Consider the following 23,840-nt stretch of genomic DNA (forward strand, 5'->3'; position numbering starts at 1 on the left):
TAAGGTGATGGACTTTGACAATGATAGTAATTATGGTGGTAAGATCAATGATGAGTAATGGTAATGCTGTGATACAATGAGATATGTTACTCATGATGTTTTTATAGCTACAAATTTTATAATTTATAAAACTAATGATAGTATATGACTAATAGTGATAATAAGCAGCAGGAAGCATCATGCAGGACCACAGCAGCAGGCACCACCACGATCAGACCTGCGAGACGACAAAGCACAAAACTCTGGGGGAAGAAGCTGAATTAGTATCAGACTATCAGGAAAATGATTATCCCCCGGCAACTATGAATCATGCTCTACACGAGGTAAACAAAATAACATGAGAAAGGGAACACTGCCCTAAAAAGTGGTCCCTGACACTTTCATAGAAACATCACATTAGACAGTTTCAAGTGCTCACATTTAAAAAATGTGTGTGTGGGGGGTGGGGGGTGGGGAGTTACACATGCCCAGGGGAATACATCTTTATGATCAGCCCATGTTCAGCATTGCTGTCCTTGTTTTTAGCTGCATGTCTATTTATGTTTAAATACAATGACAGCAACAAAAAAACATTCTCAGATTCCTTTTATTCACATATACTTGGCCAATGAAGCTGATTGTGATCATAAAAAGTTACGGAAAACACAGACAAGTAAAAATACAATACTCTAAAAAGAATCCATTAAAAGTAAAAGTCCTGACTTTAATTAACTTAAAGTATCAAAGTAAAAGCATTCATTATAAAGAATGGCACCTTTAAAAGTGTTATATTATTATAGAATATTATAAATTGATATGGGGTGGTGGTCTTGTGTATCTCAATAAAAAATAAAACAAGTGTTCACAGAAAAAGATCTCACCGTGAAAACAATGTTGTATACAGTTACTATGTATTTTTTAAGCATTTTACTTAAGCAGAAGTAAGTACAGATAACAGGATCACAAGATACATTCTTTATAATTAAACCCTGGATTTTAGACACTGTGACGCTCAGCAGTAACAAAAACCAGACTTTGGTCTTTATTTTAATTTTACAGTTTAGTTTAGTTTAGTTTTAATTTGATTCTTTCCATTTTGTATATTCTCCACTGGATCACAGACTACTGAGGGACAATGCACAAAACTCAGAGAGTGCACTACAAAAGTGAAGAGCATGATGTAAAAGGCACAATTGAATACATTCAGACTTAAAAATGGATATAAAAATGTTTAACCATGTTTGATGGTTATTAATATTACAAAACTATGTTCACATGCTTTAAAAACATCTACCATACCTGTGTTTTTGTCCAGTTTTAACAGAATGCTAATACAGTATTGACCTTTAAAACCAATTATACCAACTGATCATACAATGTGTTTTTTAAGAATATATTTTAGCATCTTGCTTTCATTTCATAGAAGACAATATAAACAAACAGATGGCATGGGAGGAAGAGAGAGATGTTGTGGTAATATAATGGTATATGCCTTATACTAGGTCACCAGGATATCCATGCCATACACTTTGGGAGTGGTAAGAAATACATGTGATCCAAACTGCTATGATGCATTACATCTGACAAGCCAGTTTCGATTGTTTACAATTGACTGCTTAATGTAACAATTATAAAAACTGTGTGGTATACTCTAGAAAATGGTCTGCTGTTATTTCAAGTTCAGTATTTGTGATTATAAATGGGCTACAACATTTCTGGTCCTTTAGGAGTGTGGAGTACACTGGCAGTAAAGCTGGATTTATACATCCGTGCATTAAAGGCTCAGCGACCGATGTGCATTTCCTCAACAATTTAAATGAGCTTTACTCAACAGCCAGAGCATTAATACAGCAGATATATAAATATAAAGTGGAGTAATGGAGACCTGAGCAGAGAATGAAGTTACTCTCCCTCCATGTGTGTTGTCCTCTGAGTGTCCCAGTTGTTTGTTTTCATCAGTATTGTGTTTCCTTTATAGTAACATGTATAGCAAAGACATTTCTACTGTAAAATCCTTGCTGTCTGTCACAGTAACCGTAAAACGTAAACAAGATAACTTTGGTCTATAATTAAACAGCAAAACAAAGCAAAAAGCGCCATCCCTGCACCAAATCAGAAAGTGATTTAAACAACGTAAACACAGTTACTTTGGGATAATGCGTCTTTTGTTGTGATGGAGCTATCAGTGGGTGAAATCTGACATTGAACTTTGCAGATGCACCTGCAGTAGAACTGTCATACATGATAACACACAAGTACAACTCCACCTTGTGACCTGAAGTTAGAACTTCAACATGGGGATCTGTGGAGTGTAGTCAGTCAGAAGAGACACCATCAGACCCTGAAAGAGAAGAAGAAGATGAGAAGATGTATCAAACTGGAGGAACAGGCTATTCTGAGAGGATGAAATGAAACTTGTGCTAGTATATAACTATATATTAATAATTGGGTTACTCACCATGATTGTCCACTTTCTATTCTCTGCCTCGGAGAAGACGAGAGAGTGGGATGAGTAGAAAACTTGGTCATCCACCTCCTCCTTTTTCCGGGGGAGACAATGCAGGAAGGTCCAGTCTGGTTTGGCCACACTTCCTGTCTGTAGTGCCCAAAACATGGAATTAGAAACCCATTTCCACCCAGTAAAATTCGATTTTTGCTCCATTGAAAAAATATTTACTTATTTCTAAGACATACTGTTATTGAACAAAATAATTATTTGAATATTTCTTTCATAAAATGATATATATTATATAATACTTATGTCCTGTGCAAAAATGTTAAATAAAACGTGCTGGCTGAATTATAAGCCGGTGAAGTCTGCATTTAGTGTCAAGTTTACTGTATAAACAATTTGCAGTAGATTAAAATGTACTGTTTTGTTTATGGACAGTCAGACAGGAGCATGTTTGAGAATAGTTTGCTTACTGTCAAGACGTGTGTGTGTGTGCAGCTGCCAAAAGGCACTCATTTGGGAACAAGCCCTGCCAACAAAACAACTGCTGACTTCTCCAAAAGTTACAAATCTGTTGTGGGTGACGCTTTTAAGAGGGTCATTTTAAGGCCAAAAAGAGAATCATTAAAGTACCCATTTGGGATATTATCTCTGAATAATAATAATAATAATAAAAAAGTACAAAGTAGGAGAGAGTGAAAATATAAAATAATTAAAAAAAATACCATATCCAATGTTAATAATATAAACAATGTCCTTCTTTACCTGCATTGTAACCTGGTAACCTTTAAAGTCTTTGAGCCTCTTTGCCTTCTCCTCCTCCTGTCCCATGCTGACCCAGGTGTCGGTGACCAAAACATCGCTGCCATGGGCGGCCTCCATCGGGTCAGAGGTCAGAACAAGCTGGGTCCCGTGCTGAGACAAAATGAAATATAATGAACGAATAAGAAGTCTTTTGAGGAGAGTTCTGTGTCTAGTAATGACGCCTGAAGAAGAAGAAGAGCTCACCTCTTTGGAAAGTCTTTGTGCCTCTTGAAAAACACTGTTTTCTGGCTCATACCCCTGGAAATTAAAGAAACAGCTTTTATAGGATTATGGTGGTCCATTTCAAAACAGAACAGAAGTTTTTGTTTCTTCTAACAAGAAGCAACTGGGGAAATTAGATGTCCGAATGTCCATAACGAAGTAAAACAAGGCAAACCTTTGGTGTAGCGATCTTAAGATGAACCCCCAGTTTAGCTGCAGTCATCATGAAGGAGTTGAGGATGTTGTTCCCATCTCCAATCCAGCTCACTGTTAGTCCGCTGAGGGATCCGTAATGCTCCTGGAGGAGAGTGGTAGTCATTTAGATAGCACTATATCTTTTACTGGATGAAAATTGCAGTATGTGTAGGAGGTGCAGTACCTGTAGGGTGAGGAAGTCAGCCAAAATCTGGATAGGGTGGTAGAGGTCGGACAGGCCGTTAATGATGGGGATGGAGGCCTCCTTATCCAGCTCCTCCAGTGTGGAGTGGCTGTACACTCGCGCCAAGACCATATCGCAGAGTCCGGAGAGAACCCTGTGGGAGGAGTTTAGAGATCACCGAGGCGGATGTGAACCCAGGGGGCCACAAACACTCGCCAACAACTGTTTGACATTCATTTTTAATGTTATTTTATTTCTATAAATGAAAGCATAATTATAAGACTCACCTAGCTGTGTCTTTGTTACTCTCATTCACTCCCAGGTGGATGTCCTGAGAGGTGAGGAAACAGGCGTGCCCACCCAGCAAAGCAAAACCTGGAATTAGGATTTTAAGACGGCTTTAATTCCCCTTAAATGGCCAACTGGTGATTAAATACAACAAACAAAACCTTGTGAAAGCTTTAAAGGGGAGCCGTTAGAGGGGAAAAAGAAGAGTGGAAATAGCTGCAGACTGTGTTGTTCCTGGAATCCACTGAAAGTTGCATTTCAGCCGTTCTTTTGTGTCCATATTAACAATGACCTTCACAGTGCTGAACACACTGATGAATAGTTTCAGCCAAGCTATCACTGTGATATGTTACATGTATGTTAGATGGCTGTCACAGATGTCATTTAATGTTTTCTTTCATAACTGGTTAAGCGTATTATTTGCACTGTTAAATATTGAATTGTCAATGTTTGTACTGAACTGTATTTTACTTGGATAAATATTAAAGTTGATGATCGTAGATCAAAATTATGTTAATAGCCTTTAAATAAACCGTTTTTTCTGCAAGTACATTTGCATGCGTCTCTACGTGTATTTCTCCTTTCTTTTAAATCTCTTTTATCATGCACAAATGGAAAAGTAATTACACATGCACTGTGACTTGAGCATCTTTCAATAAAACAAATCTTCACAACATGTAACTTTGTTTTCCCACCATTTCTAATCTGTTATTCATGGTATTGTTAAACTTTGGCCACATGCACACCAGTGCAAATACTCTTATATTTTAAAAAAAGGACACCTGTTTCTGTGGACATTCTTGTTCTGGTGCTCCTCTTCTCGAATATCATAGCAATCGACTTTCCTTGCAGAACGGGAAGACACTGAAATAGAAATACCCGTTATTTTAAATGATCCTCCCTTAAGACCACACAGTAAAACTAATGGCACTTTATGGGCACTGCAGTTGACATTAGTTAGTTAAATTTAGCTACCTGCTTTTCATGCTTGATCCGGTGTTTGAGATCTCCTGACACCCACAGCAGCCTCTTGATTTCATCTGAGCTGAAGTCTTTCAGAGTCAGACAGCTGCGACCCTTTAAGTTCACCGCACCAAGGGAAGCAGCTCCCATGCTGAGGGGAGTAACACACGAGGGCATAATGCACGTATCATTACTTGTACTGACAAAACTTGCATTGCTGCTAAAACTTTACAACGAGTGGGCTAACTTGTGCTGAATGTTCATATAAAGTTATCTGGAGTTTCTTACCTAAACCCTCGCGCCGAGCGGACGTGGAGTGTTTTCAAACATTTGAAAACGGTGTTGTTGACAGATAATAGTTTAGCAGACATTGTAGCTCAAGGAAAATACAATAGAGGCGTAATGTTGGGAATATGTGGGAATATTTCACCAGACTTGGGTTTTTATTCAGTACTTGTACCACGCAGCGAGAACTGCTGAGCCAACCGGCAGCGTGGCTCCTACTGACGTCACCGCAAAACCAGGAAGTGAGGTGTGGTTTACGTTTTTTTTGTTTTGGATTTGACAGATAAAATAAAATGACTACGTTTTTTTTATTATTAATATCAATGTTGTAAAATGTGTGCTACTAAATTAGGTTTTGAGTTTATTTCATCCGCTTAAAAAAATATCGGTACTGCTACTTTTTTAACAGCTACGCATTTGGTTGCTAGGCAGCGAGAATTCCTCTAAATTTGATCCTAAAAGATAAAACTGAAGATTAATTTGTTCATTTATTTTCCTATGTTTTACTTTTTTGTACATTTTAATTTCTGTTGTTATCATTTCTACATTTCTAAATACATTTTCGTATATTTTTGTTTATAGTGACTCTTTTCAATAAAATAAAATGATCTACAAAGAATTTAGACGGAATTTTTACATTTTTTATATATTTTTAACGCTCATATATACTTATATAATATAATAATATATAATTTAGATACTCCAATTTTAAGAATATGTTGATGTTTTTTTAGCGTGTTTTATCAAGGAATTCATCCATCCATCAATATTCTGTTTCTGCTCACTAAATACATTTTAAATTCATTTTTCTTTTTCAATGAAAATCTTTATTTCACAATTGAAAAAGTAAAGACAATCACAATGTTCATAGAAACATATAAAATATCTAAAAATATATATAAATAAAATAAAGTGAAAATGAGTTAAAGCCTAATAGTGTGCATAAAATAATATAATATAATAATACAATAGTGTATATGAAAAATAAAGTTAAAAAAAAATAGATATAGATAAGGCACTTCTTATTCTGGGGTAAGTGAAAATGAGTTCAAGCAGAATAGTGTGCATAAAATAATATAATATAATGATGTAATAGTGTATAAATAAAATAAAGTAAAAAATAAATAAATATATAGATAAGGCACTTCTTATTCTGGGGTAAGTGAAAATTAGTTCAAGCAAAATAGTGTGCATAAAATAATATAATATAATAATATAATAGTGTATAAATAAAATAAAGTAAAATTATTTTTAAATAAATACATAGATAAGGCACTTCTTATTCTGGGGTAAGTGAAAATGAGTTCAAGCAGAATAGTGTGCATAAAATAATATAATATAATATAATGATGTAATAGTGTATAAATAAAATAAAGTAAAAATGAATAAATATATAGATAAGGCATTTCTTATTCTGGGGTGAGTAAAATGAGTTCAAGCATAACAGTGTGAATAAAATAATATAATATAACGATGTAATAGTGTATAAATAAAATAAAGTAAAAATAAATAAATATATAGATAAGGCACTTCTTATTTTGAGGTGAGTGAAAATTAGTTCAAGCATAATAGTGTGCGTTCACGTTTCTTGTTTAGCATCAGCATTTTAAATGAAATATAGTAAGATTCTTCACTTAACGTCACGTCGGATTTACGCCCCTCCCCCTGGCGTCTCCTGGACACCTGTCATCCTGCACACGCGAGCCTCCCGGTGCAGGTGAGGGGGGTGAGCAGTGGAGATGACGGGCCAGGACGACGTGGACATACCCGGTGAGACTATTTCACACACATGACATTAACCAGCACATGCAGTATTACCTCTATGAATTACAGACTCACCTGTCCCGTTACACGCGGTTTCTACTCCCTTGTGTGTGCGGGTGACCTGGTGCTATTTCCGTCAGGCTGCTAACGTTACTTAAAGCGCTTGAGATCTGACGGCAGGTTCAGGCTGGGATTTAGCAGGTGCTGAGGTTAGAGAAGGATGGCAAGCTGGTTTAACATTTAATAGCTAGACTGGATATGGATTGCAGACATGGGTGCAGATAACAAAATAAACGACCCTCAAAATTAAACAAATGTTTTAATATCTTCACATTTTAGATTCACATCTAAAATGAAATGATTGAAATGGTGGAAGAAATAACCATCTGTCTCCTCCACTACATTTTTGTATTTTTGTACTAACCCTTATTTAACCAGGATTTTGCCATTTGTTAGGGAATCATTTATTGTGAAAGAAAAAAGACAAAATGCCTGTATGACTGATGCTGAAAAAACTTAATTACTTTACCAAGGAGAACAGAAGAGTCGTCAACACAAAGTAGTGCATGAAGCCACCTCAATTCTGAGACTCAAACAGCAAAGATCAGATTCTTATAGCAAGATAACTGATACATGATAATGCTTTATTTTTAAGATGGGGACAGTGCACATTAATGAGCATAGATTTTTACATATCTCTGCAAACATGCTGGATTATAGCAAAGTTGCTAATTTACATCTGTAGTCTCTCATAAGTAAAATAAAATAATCTTACAGCCAATAAATAGATAAAATACAAATAGAGGGAAAAGGACACACGGTGCAATACATCAGAATCAGAAATACTTTAATAATCAAGGGGGGAAATTATTTTTGTTACAAAACTCCAGATCTACAAACAACAAATATTATACAGACTAAACATATATTATTACCTCAAATTTAAATTTACAAAAATGAATATTTACAGTAGTGAAGTATATACAAGATCAAAGATTGTCTATGATTGAGTCCGTATTACAGAGAGGGGTTGACAGACTCTCCTAGGGATGCGTTGTATAGTTTAATGAACACAGACAGGAAAGATTTCCTGTGGCGCTCTGTGGTGCATCTGGGTGTGAGGAGTCTCCTGCTGAAGGTGCTCCTCTGCTGGGCCAGTGTGTCGTAGAGAGGGTGGGAAACATGGTCTAGGATAGACCGGAGCATGGACAGCATCCTCCTCTCTGCTACGGTCGCCAGGGCGTCCAGCTCCTCCCCCACGCCATCACCGGCCCTCCCGATCAGTTTGTTCAGTCTGTTGGTGTCTGCGATCTTCAGCCCACTGACCCAGCATGTGACAGCGACTCATAAAACACCCTCAGCATCGTCTGGCAGATGTTAAAGGACCTCAGCTTCTTCAGGAAGAAGAGTCGACTTTGGACCTTTTTGTAGACTTAGACTTAGACTTCTCTTTACTGATCCTTTGGGATGAACTCCTGCAAGGAATTTGAGTTTCCAGCAGGGAGGTTTAAAAAGTACAGTATAGGACAGGGGTAGGCAATTCTGGTCCTAGAGAGCCACTGTCCTGGATGTTTTAGGTTTCTCCCTATTCTAACACACCTGAGTCTAACAATAATACAAATACACAAATATCCCAAATGAAAAATCATTCCAGATATCTATAATGTAATTTTGAAACTCTTGAAAATACATTCTGACGAGTAAAAATGGCATTACTTATTTGTAGAACTGCAACTTTACTAGTAAGAATGACATTACAAATATCCATAATGTTCATTCCAGATATCTAAAATCTACAGCTGTACAGCTATACACATGAATTGCAAACGTATCGTATTAGTGTACTCGTAGGAATGACATTGTGGACCTCTGACATGATCATTCTGACTACTAATAATTACATTTTGACTGAGATAAATGGTATTATGGATATCTAAAATGTAATTACAGATAGGATTGTGAGTCTATTAAATGTTTAAACCACTTGCAATATGAGTTAGTGTTGCCTTTAAGTCCTACACATTGTTTGTTATTCCCATCACAGGCTGTTTAAAAGATGAATCACACATTTGTCCTCAGAAACAGGAGCCATCTTCACATTTGGAAAGAGCAATTTTGCTGACAACGTGCCTAGTAGGTTCTGGTTGAAGAATGACCAGCCAGTGCACCTTTCTTGTGGCATGGAGCACACTGCTGTCATCACAGGTGCAGACAATATATTTTGGTAATGAATAATTACTGTGTTTAATAAAATAAAATAAAATTGTATCATTGAATTATTTTTATGTCTGCAGAAAATGGCAGGCTGCTCATGTTTGGTGGTAATACTCGGGGTCAGCTGGGGGTGGGATTGACGCCTGCTGCCAGCAAACCGGCCTCCGTGAAAGGTGAGTTTTACTTTACACTAAAACTACAAATAATGATAATTTTAATAATTGATCGATATGTCCGTTATTTCCTCAGCTAATCATTTATTGGCTTGGTCTATGAAATGTAAGCCTACATGCAGATTCTGCTACTTTATACTAACTTTAGTTAATTTGCACATTCAGATTAACGATATACAATATATTAAACAAATAAATGATGGTCTATTGTTATCGGTTTAGATAAGATAAAACTTCATTGACCCCTTTAAAATTATCTACACTTTTACAACAACATTATAGTGATGAAGCCCAGTGGAGTTGTTTCTTTTCTTTTTTTTGTTTTGTGTTTTGTTATTTTTTTATATTTTATGTTGCATACTATGTTTCCTATGGTGTCCTTGTTGAATGTTTTTTTAAAAAGCAGTACGATAAAGAATCTATTTCATTTTGTACCTGCGTGTAACAGTACTACAATAAAGTGATAAAAACACATTAAAGTGATATAAATACACATCACATCAGAATATAATATAATCTGAATAATGGGTACTTTAACTTTTGGAACTTCATATTTTCATGCAAATACCTTTGTACTTTTACTTCAGTACTTCTTTAATGCATGAGATTATTTCTGCATTGTGGTATTACTGCCTTTACTGAAATAAATCAAAAATATTAAAAGATCTAAGTACTTTTCCCGCTGCTGGCTTAGTCTGACCAACAGTCCAAAACCCAAAGATATCCAGTTTTAAAAGAATATCAAAACAGCTGCTCATGGATGTAAGTTGACTAATCAATGAATCCACTAATTGTCTCAGCTCTAATTGAAATATAGAATGAAGGAGCATTTATTTTTGTCTTTGACGTCATTTTTAGTAGCTAAAGTGGTGTGTTTTCCCTTCAGCCTTAAAGTCCGAGAAGGTGAAACTTGTAGCCTGTGGAAGAGATCACACAATCGTCTGCACACGTAAGATGCTGTACAAAGAATTCAACAAATATATGACAGACGTATCGGAACAGTAGTACTCAGAGTTTAATTCAGTATTTAATCTTGTATATTTTTAGGTCAGGGTAATGTGTATGTTGCTGGCAGTAACCAGGAGGGGCAGCTCGGTTTGGGCCACTGCAACAACCTCACATCCTTTCACCAGCTGCATCCTTTCTGCGACCGTGCACCGATCAAAATGCTCTCTGCAGGATGCAACACCTCAGCTGCCTTAACAGGTCGGAGCAGTGACAAGTGATATATGTAACAGGTCTCTCCATAGTCATAATAGTGTGATGTTGGATTTTCTACGCTTTGTTTGTGTGTGTCCTTAGAGGACGGGAGGCTGTTCATGTGGGGAGACAACGGCGTGGGTCAGATTGGTTTAGGGGACGAGGGGTTTGCAGCAGAACCCAGAGAAGTGGAAGTTGGCGAAGCGGTGATTTGGGTCTCCTGCGGGTACCACCACTCCGCATTTGTCACAGGTACGCCACGCTCCAGCCAAGCACAGCACAGGGGACTGTCTGAGTGTTCATTTTAAACCACACGCTTTGATTTTAGAGGATGGCGATCTCTACACTTTTGGCGAGAGTGCGAATGGAAGGCTTGGTCTCCAGGTGGAGCTGCTGGCCAATCACAGAGTCCCTCAGCGGGTGCAAGGGATTCTGGGTCGTGTCACCCAGGTGTGCTGTGGGGGAGAGCACACTGTGGCACTTACGGGTAGGTTTACAGTGCAGACACATTTCTACTGTCATATGCTTCAAGATGAGGAATTTGAAAATGTCTCTTTTGTTAAAACGTATATGTTGTGTAAAGGATATTTATATTTAATTTGAAATAGGATTTGCACCATTTTTTTTTTACAAAAGGTCGGACTAAATGTACCTTAAAATGTCAAATGGTGTAACCTCAAAAGAATGATGAATATTAAGTATTTCATCAACCACATGTCATATGAGTGTACTTTTATGGAGATTACTATTAAATTTAAATTATATTTGTTGTTGCAGTATCAAGTGATAGATTTCCTGGAAAAAAACTCCTGTTTTCTAAACAATTGTTCAAAATTGTTGGCACTTTGACTGTTGATTACGTAAAAAGAACAATATTTCTCTCTGAAACGTAATCAGTCTGTTCATCAAAGTTTGATTGCGTCTGTTTTTCTGTGCTAGAGGAAAACGCGTACACGTTTGGCAGAGGTCAGTACGGTCAGCTGGGCCACGGGACTTTTCTGTTTCAAGTTGATTTGCCAAAAACCCTGGAGCACTTTAGTAACAGCAGCATCAAACATATCGCCTGTGGAGAGAACCACACCGCTGTGATCACAAGTAAGCAATTGTTGGAGCTCATTCTAGTCGCGTTTAAAGATAGGACCCTGAAACTTGATCCAATGCATTTGTCGTTCTCCTCCTCAGACAGCGGGCTTCTCTACACGTTCGGTGACGATCGTCATGGGAAACTGGGGTTGGGGGAGGAGAACTTCATCAACCAGTTCAGCCCGACACTCTGCAGACGTTTTCTCAAATACAGTGTTCAGTCAGTAAGTGAAATTGATGAAAGGACTCAGGGTGGTGGAGCATGTCGCCCCAAACTCCCTTGGCTATAAGTGCAGACCTCCTCTAAAGCGGTATATCCTGTATGTCTGAAGGTAAATGAGTATAAAGTGAGAGCACACGGTACACAGCAATAAACCCCAATTAAGTACATGTGTTTTCTTCTGTTTAGGTGTCCTGCGGAGGTAACCACATGCTGGCACTGGCTGCACCCAGACCACCAGAGAGCCAAGAAGTGATGCTGGACGAGGTCGTCACACTCACAGAGGACATTTTGGAGACAAGTTACACAGAAATCCTCCAGGCGAACACTTTGATTGATCCTCATCCTCACCCGCTCTCAGCCCTCTCTGCTCGAGCCCGCCACAGAGAAAAAGTGAGAGCATACACCTTGGTGCTTATTTTCCAGACCAAACAAGTTTCTCACAGGGTACAAGTATGTAATTTAATTTGAGTCATTTCCAGGTCTGGATAAGTTTGGGAAAAGGGAAAAGAATAGGAAAAACGTTTGTGTTGTTTCCAGACTTTACTATTATCTCACTTTCTTAAATAAAATCTATTAATATATACAAATTAAAACGAGCTTACTAATGCAAAAAAGCCGATCTGTAGATTACATAAAACTAATCAAGCTGGCTGTAGAAGGGTGTCGGGTTACTATGGTTACCACTCGCCGTGCAACTGCGATCCTCATTTATTGAATTTTTCCCATACGTGTTGCCTACATTTAATTAGGATTTATTTTTATTTCTCATTATTTTATCTATTTACAAGTATGTTTACTTCATCTAAAGCCAATGAAGCAAAGACTTGTGTTTTATTCTGTAGTTCCTGGTTAATTGTTCGTCCCTACTGTTCCTGTCTGTAGTGTTGCAGGTTCACAGTTATTAATTGCACTCTTTAGTATTTAGCTTGAATAAAATGCTGTGCGTCGAACATATCTCGGTTTGGAGTTCATTCACTTAAATATGAGCTACAATACGCCGGAAAAAATATCTTGTAATTACTTGGCAACATAATGGTAGACAAAGTCAGAATTTAATATGTGCTAAAAGTTGGATTTTAAGACCATTTATTTACATAATTAGCCTCCAACAATTGGTGTTCAGATGTTTAATATTGACTAAAAAATCCTCAGAGAAGTCTGGAAAAGTCTGAAAATGTGGGAACCCTGTTCTTACAAGACCTCTAAAGTAGCAGCTGTGTACTTTGGCGTTACACACCTATAAACTAAAAGTGTGATTGGTGCGATAGTGGATTGCATGTGCAGGAGAATGTTTATACTTTTATTTTTTAAAAAGAAATCACAGTTAGCACCATCAGACCTGCTGCAACTCATTGTCTCATAATAGGCAATTTTTTAGCAAAGACTTAAATGTACCAGGGATTCAACTAATATTTATTTTCATTATCCATTAAATTGTTGATTATTTTCTTGATTCATGATATGGTCCATAAAAAAACAAAACAAAAACACCTGAAACTAGTGAGAATTGGTTGATTTCTTAGTATTCTCTGTACGCTCTTAAAAAGTCTTAACTTGGTGGCAGAAAGCCTGCTGAGAGTTTGTTGTCTCAGCTTTAGATAACTGTAATCACAGCTTGACTCCAGCAGGGAGCAGTGTTACACCGAGCTGTAGCTCTGCTGTAGTGCCACTAACTAACTGGTTGGGGGAGCTCCATAGATTTGGCTCAATCATTTTACTCAGTAATGTTTTTGCTGTTTTTCTCTCTTATCTTCCAGGGAAGCTCTGTGGAGCTGTTTGGGGAGATGTTTCACAACCTCCCTCCTCTAAACTCTGGCTTCCTCAACACCTCCTGGCAAACGTCCAGAAATATCCCAACCCCTACAACGCTCTCAAAGGCCTTTACTTCCCCTCCACCGTCCCCCAAACCACACTCAGAAGTAACACTAAGCCCACAACTCTCCCCCAGATCTCCAGCGTTATCCTCACGGCCATCGAGCTCACGGTCTCAATCAGCAAACACCTTTCAGAAGAAATCCTCTACCGCTGCTTCCTCGAAGTCTAAATCCTCTCCCTTACTGTCACCAAAGTCTGTAACTAAACGTAACGCCCCGATATCTCCTAAAATGACTGCAAAAAAAAGACTGTACAGAACGGCAGCCACTAAAAAGGCCTTAATTGAAGAATCTTTGTTACCACCTAAAGAGCCCTGCAGCCCCGCCAGACCCTCCATTTCCAATAATCATCTCAGTGAGGAAGAGCAACCTGCCTCCCCTCAGACAGGTATTTATCAACCATGATTTTAGCCAATGCTGAGCTCACTTATATCTTGTGTTAGGTACTTTAGTATACAACTGTTTAAATAACCCAGACATTGTCTATTTTTTCAGAGGGAGAAACTGTTCAGAGACACATTGCCATCGAACACGTTGAGGAGAAAATCTTTGAGAATGACGTCGACTCTGACTTTTTTACAACTACGGTGAGAGAAGTTTGGTTGGACTTTGATAGAGTAGAGGAATGCAGTGTATTATATAACACAGAGTCAGTTCAGTGTTATGTTCCTCTTTAGGCTTCTTGGTTGTGGTCTAGATTATATGCACTCCAGGGCAGGAAGCAGCAATGATGAACACTCACAGATTTTTCCAGGAAATGTGCATGGCTCAGCGTACATACTGCATGTGTGTGTGTGGGTGTGTGTGTGTGTGTGTGTGTGTGTTTAGACATTTCCCATGTGGTATAACAATGTTTGTAATGAATCTCCTCAAAGCTGATTCCGAGATTGGAGAAAGAGAGGATTTCTTCAGCCAATACACACACACACACACACACACACACACACACACGCACACACACACGCACACACACACACACACACACACACACACACACACACACACACACACAAACACAAGCTTTGGAAAAGTTGGCAGGATTCTTGCCACATATCATCATGTTTCCACAGTCGGTGATGAAGCAAGCTGTGAAGAAGTCTCCCACTTTGTTGTGTGTCACAGTGCAACAAGTGGTGCTCAGTAACCCCTTCTGTCAAATGTGTCTGCGTTCGCATTTATGTGCAGTGGTGGAAGAAACATTCAGAATAATAACACACTATTAACATACTTTATTACAAGTAAAAGCATTCAGAACCCTACTAAAGTACTGAAGTATTATCAACAAAATGTACAGAAATTATAAAAAGTAAAAGAAGCCTTTATGCAAAAAAAATTGGCTTATTCGAAGTTGGTTTATTTTGTATATATATATTTACATACATTTATATGATTGGGTTCAGCAAACCTTATTTTTCTTCAAACAAGTGACACAATCTGTTGATACGGTAACAATATCTTTGTTGTTTATTTAAACTGAGTATAAAAATGCTCTTCAGATGAATTCCTGTAGCTTGAAATAAGAACGGATAAGGCAGTTGGATTTACTAGAACTATATATATAAAACAAACATATATTTTATAAAATACTTGAAACAAGTTCACTGTTTGGAATATGCTTACAGCACTGCCCGATCTATAAATAAGACTTTCAGAACTCAAGTTAAGGACTGAAATTACTCTGTGCAGTGAATTATGCGTCTTTTACAAATTGTCCTAAAAGTAAAATCTTAGTAAGCAAAAGCAACTTGTGGCTTCGAAAATGTAGTGAAGCAAAAATGACTATTATCCCCAAAGTACAAAGCAGCAGAAACATGAATCACTGTGACTGAGATCAACATCTCTTAATTGATTGAACAAGTGTTTTTACATCCCACTCCACTGAACCCACAATTAACCCCTCTGTTTATTTCCAGTGCAGATGGAAAAATAAGGATTCCCCTCATCTTCTCTAAATCACCATGGTTTCCTTTACCTCCCACTTACAGCTGAATTTAAACCTGATGAGAAATTTGTTGATGACTAATTGGTCGCCAGCATTGCATGTTCTGCGTGCCCACCATGCACATACTTCCATAAGATACTTTTCAATATGTGTTTCAATTACAGTGTGCACAAATTTACCAGATATATATATATTTTCTTTTTATGTCAATCATTTAAATGAATACCATCTATGCCTACAAAATCTACTGAAACATATCTCCAAACAAACTCTGAAAGTCTGATCTGCGAGTGTTTTTGTAGCGTGTAATTGAACAAGAAACTGCTTCCTCAAACTAGAGACGACATGTCTTTGGCAGTAAAACACACAAAACATCAAATGCCACAACTACACGCGCAGTCATGTTGATTGCAGGTCTGCAACTTCCCTTTTTTATAACACAGTATCATCAGGCATGTGACCTTTTTCTGACTGTTGCTTTTATCTTTACATGGGACTAAATCCCTCTTTTTTTCTGTGATTTATTTTAGGAAAAGAGGAAAGGCCGAACTCTTAGAAGAGGTATGAAAGAGGCAGAGTTGTTTCCGTTCAAAGAGAAGACAGCACAAGATTCTCTTAAGGCCTCACCCACAGAGCTCCTGAAAGGCCCTTTAAAGAAAGACGTGTCTCCACTGAAGAGTTCAAAGAGTCAAAAAAACACTTCCAAAAAAGTCACATCGAAAGACAAAGAGAACATCACCAAGCAGTCCAATAACATCACAACTCGGGAAGATGCTCGAGAGGAACCCACCTATTTAAAATCAGCACAACTGTCACCATCGAGCCCGAAAAGTCCACAATCGGTCCGGAAGACACTGACTGAGGCACGGCAGAGACCCACTGAAGTGAAGCAACATGAAAGGAGAAATGGAAATGTGAAAGAAGGTATTATAAACAAAGAGGATATGAAAGACAGCACTTTTAAGAAAAACTTGATAAGGACGTTGAAGAAAGAGCAAAATAAATCATCAGCTTTGGACAAGACATCTCCTGTTATTAAGGTCACTGCAGGAAATAAATCAACCGGTATATCTGTCCAAAGTGAAAGTTTGTCATCCATAGAAAACGATGCTGAAATCCAGAGTGAAACCACTGACGTCAAACCTAATGAAGAAGACATTCAACAGGAGACACGGCGAGTCAAATTGACTCCAACAAAAGATTTGCCCAAGGTTGAATCCGCGCATAATAAAGGACATAATAAAGCACTGCGTGTAAAACCGCCACCAGTGAAAAAAGAAACCTCACCTGTCACCACACCGACTCAGGTTGATACTAAGAAATCCCGAAGTGTGAAATCCACACCTGTGAAAGCTAAAGGGAAACCACAAGAGGTCAAATCCACACCTGTGAAAGCTAAAGGGAAACCACAAGAGGTCAAATCCACACCTGTGAAAGCTAAAGGGAAACCACAAGAGGTCATATCCACACCTGTCAAACGTCAAAGTAATACTCCAGTAGAAAGTAAAAGCAAAGGAAAAGTAGTGGAAAATGAGTTAAACACATCTCAAAAAACTAAAAATAGAAGTGCAGAAAAGATACCTGAAGGTGACAGCACGGAAGTAAAGGGCAAAAAGAAGGGAAAAGAATTGAAACTGAAGGCAAAAACAAAACCAGGAGGGAGAAAAGGAGATGAAATCAGAGATAAAGGAGAAGCTGAAGATAATACTTTGGCCCAGCGAGGGAGTAAGCAGACTGAAGCTTCCAGCCTGCTGTTATCTAAGCAGGATACACCTACTGATGTGCTGTGTAACCCCGCGTCCTCACACAGCCCTCAGAGAACAGAGGTGGTTTCCTTCAGTGCTGCCAAATCACTGCAAAGCCCCGAACCTGTTGACAGGGTTCTTGTTTCTGAAACACACAGGGGAGATACTCAGAGCCCGGCTGAAGAAAAGCCAAGGTGGGGGGAGATCCTTGGTACGGCAGCCTCTCTTCTTCCTGCTGTGGGGGTAGCAGGAGCAGCTATGGGGGTCCTCAGTGAGGCAGTGAAAACCTTCCAGTATGAAAGTGACACAGTTACCTCCACACCACCCAAAACACCCAGCCGAGGGCAACGATTCACAAAGCAGAGTGCAGTTATGCGACCTTCCTTTTCCTCGACAATGTCACACTTTTCCTCAACAGAAGCGTCAAATCTACCAGAAGAAAGCACAAAGAAAGATGTTCAGGCCAAGAAGAATACGCTTGAAGAAGAAGAGGAAGAGAGTACTGCTACCCCTCAGAACAGTGGCACAGACGTGGAAACTTCTCAGAAAGAACATGAAGACTATGACAAAATCGACAAGGATCATGAGGGAGAAGAAACAGATATCGAAGATGAGGAGACGAAGGAAGATGAAGAGAGTGGGAGCGCTGTGGAAGACAAAGTAGAAGAAGAGGAGGAGGGAATTGAAAGTAGTGAGGATTTAGAGAAGGAAAATGAGAGTGTTTCTGGAGAGGGTGAGGAAGAGCCAGATGATGAAACTGCAGAGGAAGATGGTGAGGAGGAAACCAGCTTCAGCGGTGAGGAAGAGGGTGAAATCAGTGAGAAGAGTGATGTCACAGAGGCCGAAGAGGAGGAAGAAGAAAGCAGCGAGGACACAGGTGGAGGAGGGAGCGAGTCTGAGGTAAGTGAGGCAGCGGAGGAGGAGGAGGGGAGTGAAGAGTCCAGTGAAGAAGAGAACAAAGAAGAGGAGGAAGAAAGTGAGGTGAGCGAGAATGAAGAAGATGAAAGTGACGAAGAGTCAGGGAGCAGCAGGAGCAAAGAGTCAGAGGAAGAGGAGGATGCCGGAGACTCTGAAGAAGAAGCAAATGAGGTTGAAGCAGAGGAAGAGGGTGAAACTGAGGAACAGCAAGATTCCACCGAAAGTGAGGATGAGGAGAAAGACTCAGAAGAAGGTGAAGAAACGGGTAAGAGTGAAGGGGAGGAAGATGAGAAACAGGAAGAAGAAGAGGAAGAGCAAGATGAAAAGAGCTATGAAGAAAATGAGGAGGAAGAAGAGGCTGAGGCTGCAGAGGAGGAGGAAGAGGGTGAGGAGGAGCTCTCAGAGGAAGAAGAAGATAGTAAGGAGGAGATGTCAGAGGAGGAGGAAGAAGAAGAAGGAAAGGAGGGTACAGATGAGGGAGAAGAAGAAGAAGGAAAGGAGGAGGAAGAAGAAAGTAAGGAGGAGGTGTCAGAGGAGGAGGAAGAAGAAGAAGGAACGGAGGGTACAGATGAGGAAGAAGAAGAAGAAGGAAAGGAGGAGGAAGAAGAAAGTAAGGAGGAGGTGTCAGAGGAGGAGGAGGAAGAAGAAAGTAAGGAGGAGGTGTCAGAGGAGGAGGAGGAAGAAGAAAGTAAGGAGGAGGTGTCAGAGGAGGAGGAGGAAGAAGAAAGTAAGGAGGAGGTGTCAGAGGAGGAGGAGGAAGAAGAAGAAAGAAAGAGGGAGGGTACAGATGAGGAAGAAGAAGGAAAGAAGGGTACAGAGGAAGAAGAAGAGAGTAAGAAAGAGGAAGAAGAGAGTAAGGAGGAGGTGTCAGAGGAAGAAGAAGAAGAAGAAGAAGGTGAGGAGGAGGAAGAAGAGAGTAAGGAGGAGGTGTCAGAGGAGGAGGAAGAAGACGAAAGAAAAAAGGAGGGTACAGATGAGGAAGAAGAAGAAGGGGAGGAGGAGGAGGAAGAAGAAGAAAGTAAGGAGGAGGTGTCAGAGGAGGAGGAGGAGGAAGAAGAGGGTGAGGAGGAGGAAAAGGAGAGTAAGGAGGAGGTGTCAGGGGAGGAAGAAGAGGGTGAGGAAGATGTATCAGAGGAGAAGGGAGAAGAGGAAGAGAGTGAAGGTGAGGAGGAAGAAGAGGAGGAAGAGGAGACTGCAGCAAAGATTAAACCAAAAACAAAAACAGAGACCAAACTCAGTAATCAGAGAAAAGAAACAAAACAGAAACAACCTAAAGGGAAGGAAGGCAGTGATTCTGAGGAAGAGGAGGATGAAGGTGAGGAGAGTGAGGAAGAGGAGGAGAGGGAGGAAAAGGGAAAGGCTGCAAACGTCAAACGTAGTGAGAAACGTGCTAAAGAAGAGGATGTGAAAGACAACAAAGAGGGAAATACGAAAGAGGAGGATGAGGAGGAAGAAGGTGAGGAGGAGGAAGAAGAAGAAGAGGAGGAGGAGGAAGAGGAGGAAAAGGTCACATCAACCAAAACAAAAAACCCACAGAAGTTGCCTCCTGACAGAAAAGACAAACGACAGAAAGAGACACCTAAACCAGCACCAAGGACGAGGCCGAGGCCGAGCGCTGCAGGAGGGAAGAACCAGGACGACCCTCAGCAGTTCTGGAACGATGTTCTGCCTCAGTACCTCGACCTGCAGTGATGTCATCAAAAAGTGCCAGCTGTCAGCATATGTTTCCCATTGTCAACTAAATCCCATTAAAAGACCCGAAACAAATGCATTAGTCTTATAGTCCATATTCATTCCTACTAAAGACATTCGCTTTTCGTCGATTTTGTCCTTTTAGGCTTTGTATACATTTATGTGAAAGTACAGCTGGAGGTTGATGGGTGATGAGGGAGAGAAGACGCAGCAAAGGGTTGGAGTTGAACTGTGGCGAGGACATCTGTGCCTGGGTGCCCGCTCTAGACATTCACTTTTAAAAAACGTGACACAAATAATTTCATTTTCCTTAACTCAAAGTCATAATCCGTAGGACTGAACATACTTTGTTTCTAGCGGCCTCTTTGGTGGCTCTTTGGCGTGTTGATTTTTTTTTTTTTAAACTTTACTGACACACCTTCACCGCTCTACTTCCGGTCTGTTCCCTATATGTTCCCCTCTTGAATCCACACACACACGTTCCTATTATACTTCTGCCCTTACTACAAGTCTGACTCAAAAGTTGGAAGTTCAGGATTTACAATTACAAGTGAATGCAGCGTAACCAGCAGTGACGAGCTCCAGCGGGACACCAACCGCAGTCAGCAGCGCCACCAACACGGCCGACTGTTTACATTTAGTGAGGGAATGTCGCCACAGACAGGGATATTGTAATACTCAGCAAAGAGGCAACAAGTGTTTTCATTACTGGGTCATATGATCAGTGAAAATCTTAAGGATTATATCTTTAAATCAAGATTGAGGTGCAACCTTCAGGGCTGAAAAGTGAATCCAACTCAGAAGTGCCTAAAAACTGAAGTTCCTCAAATGGCCACTTGAGGCTGGCTCCAAACTGGAGTAATGTCCCATACACCCCCGGGATAAAATGCCCAAATTTACAGCAGAAATAAAAATGTTTAGAAAAACAAAAAACCTAACTGACGCTGACTCAAGTGACATGACAAAAGGCATTTCATCACACGTCGCGCAGCTCCCTCTGGAGCCACAAAAAGTCCTCAAGCCTCCCCTCACTGTACTCTTGATCATTTTCAGGGTTCCTACATCTTTTCCAAAGTTAAATTTAAGCGCTTTTTCAAGCATTTCAAGGATCAGTTTCATGCTTTTCCAGCACCTTACGGCTGTGGCACACTACATATTTATACTTATACTTATACTCATTACTTGTTCATTGCGTTAAATTAGATGTTATTGTCCTGTAAACAACCAACGAGATGTTTTGAGACAGCTTTCTACAGAACGACGAACAATGAAAGGAAAACTAACTCTACTAATAGATCGACAGAAACATAATCACTATTTTGATCATCTCTTAATCAGTTTTCAGTCTCTCAAATATGGAGATCTTCTTTTATCTGTTATATCATACAAGCCATCCAGTATAACATAATATTTTGAAGCAGTTTCAAGCACTTTATTCAAAATCCAAGCACGTCTCAAACCTTGAAAACACCACAATAGAAGTCAAGTGTTTTCCAGCACCCGTACGAACCCTGCATTTTATATGTTTTCCTTACATCTGCAGACATTGTTGCTGTCTGATGCAGCATTCTTATCATTAGTAAATTGATTTTGTTCTTCATGGACTCATACATGTATTTGTTTGCAGTGCCCTGTTCCTGCCCACATACTGCTGCATCATTGTTGTCTACGGTTAAGAGGATTATACGCCTTTGAGACCTCAAGACGATGTTCATTCTGCACCAAAACCCCTCTAATGTGTCTGTGTGCTCAAAATCAAAGCTCACTCAAGAGTTATTCACTTGCCTCAAGGTGACAGAATCCATGCAGCAATTACATACTGTACAAATGCAGAAGAAAAGTCTCAAAAATATACCCAAAGAGAACACCAGCAGTCTATGTGAACAACAGTTACACACAAGAAAAGAAAACACTATGACACTATCTTAATCCCAAATCGGCGTCTGTAACGCCTCAGCAAAGTGTTAGGTGAGGAAAGATGGTATCAACTACCTCTTTCTTCACCTGACCTAAGGGACAACCACTACTTGTAATTACAGCTCTCAGGAGATCCTCTCTCAGTTACTCCACCACAAGCCTCCTCTTCCTGTTTCCCGTCAAGACAAAGAACACTTCAACACCTTCACACGGCGTACAACCAGACCTCGTGCAAATGACACCCTGATCCGTCTCTGAGCAGCTCCGTACTTTCACCCGCCCCTCCTGCTGTGTCTGTTTATGTATTAAACAGAATAATCATCACTTATAGAAGACTGCTATGCAAATGTCAAGATCATAATGTGGTAAATAGGGAACATTTCATCAGAATAGTGTTGCTAGGAAACTACCAATCCGTCCTGTATGCGTCCTATAAACTGTTCACATCATTAACAGGCAGTATAAACTTCTACCCATGTTTGAAACGGGAACATTTCTACACTCTTTATTTCAGTGTCTCCGTGTGTTATGACCCAGAGGCTACACGGTGACTTCAAATGTTCAAAATACTAAAATCGCATCCTGCTGAGACTTTAACTCTAACTTTAACTTCTGATGAAGGGAAATTATACCCTTAGAAAACAGGCCTTCTTGTTACTAATAACATTATAGATGTGTTTTTTTAATTCTCTGCTATGCAATTAATCATTTCATGACCCATCAGATTTATTTATCTTGTGACTTCTTTACAGGGAGAGCTACAATAAGTGATAGATTAGTTATCAACTATTCAAATAATCAACTATTTTGATTATAGATTTATTGGTTTGAGTCATTTTTTTGAAGCAAAAAAGTCCCAATTCTCTTATTTCAGCTTCTTAAACATGAATGTTTTCTTGTTTATTACCTCCTCAATCACAGTAAACTGAATATCTTTGAGTTGTGGACATAACAAGACATATGAGGACGTCGTCTTGGGCTTTGAGAAATACTGATCGACATTTTTCACCATTTTCTGACATTTTAGAGACCAAACAACTAATCGATTAATCGGAAAAACAACTGGCTGATGAACCGACAATGAAAATAAACGTTAGGTTGGGAACCACTGGTTTAATTTACAACATTGTCTCGATACTCGACACAAGCAGTGAAATGTAGCTTATGCACTCAACAACGGAAAGCTACTGAAGTACAATTTCTACTTAACTTAAGTATTTCCGTTCTGTGCTACTATATACTTTATATACCTTTCTTGGGATATATTGCACACTACATTTATCTAGTAACTAGTAAAAAAAAACACTATATGCATTACTGTTTAATAATGGTTTAAAGAGGATAGACAATTAGCTCCACATTGGTGAACTACAACATTAAAATGATCCTACTAGAATAATATAATATCCTATAATAAGCATAATTAGAAGGTTTACTTTTGATACTTCTTGACTTTTACTCAAGTATCATTTTAAATTCAGGTCTTTTAAACTACTTGTAATGAAGTATTTTAGGAGATGTAATTAGTTTTCTTTTACTTTAAAAAACTAAATGTTGCTTCTTTTGCCACAGTGTTCAAGTAGACTACCTCAAAAGTGCACTTATGTAGCTAACAGAACAGACCACAGGCCTTCTCGGTGACCACTGCAGAGTGTTTGCAGGCAGATGGGGCTTGATTTGTTGGAGTTGAGTCACTTGTGATAATCGGGTCCATGTCAGTTTA

The 23,840-nt window shown here is 39.2% G+C and overlaps 1 protein-coding gene across 1 annotated transcript; it reads right to left on the reverse strand.

Moving 5' to 3' along the window:
- Positions 1-455: 455 nt before the first annotated feature.
- On the reverse strand, positions 456-5,515 carry otc (ornithine transcarbamylase). The gene is made up of 10 exons (XM_083921035.1): positions 5,376-5,515; positions 5,100-5,238; positions 4,907-4,988; positions 4,124-4,211; positions 3,837-3,990; positions 3,633-3,755; positions 3,440-3,493; positions 3,197-3,346; positions 2,438-2,575; positions 456-2,320 (listed from the first exon to the last, which is right to left on the reverse strand). The coding sequence occupies exons 1-10, from the start codon at positions 5,456-5,458 to the stop codon at positions 2,261-2,263; spliced, it is 1,071 nt and encodes a 356-aa protein (XP_083777161.1). The 5' UTR covers positions 5,459-5,515; the 3' UTR covers positions 456-2,260.
- Positions 5,516-23,840: the final 18,325 nt, after the last annotated feature.

This window comes from Echiichthys vipera, assembly GCF_963691815.1.
Source record: "Echiichthys vipera genome assembly, chromosome: 10".
Classification (NCBI taxonomy): Eukaryota; Metazoa; Chordata; class Actinopteri; order Perciformes; family Trachinidae; genus Echiichthys; species Echiichthys vipera.

Excerpts from the sequence above, each read along its gene's own strand:
- otc (XM_083921035.1), bottom strand. The coding sequence starts at position 5,458 with ATGTCTGCTAAACTATTATCTGTCAACAACACCGTTTTCAAATGTTTG. Across the intron at positions 4,989-5,099 it reads GGATCAAGCATGAAAAGCAG|TGTCTTCCCGTTCTGCAAGG; the intron begins GTAGCTAAATTT and ends TTTCTATTTCAG. Across the intron at positions 3,991-4,123 it reads AGTAACAAAGACACAGCTAG|GGTTCTCTCCGGACTCTGCG; the intron begins GTGAGTCTTATA and ends CTCCTCCCACAG.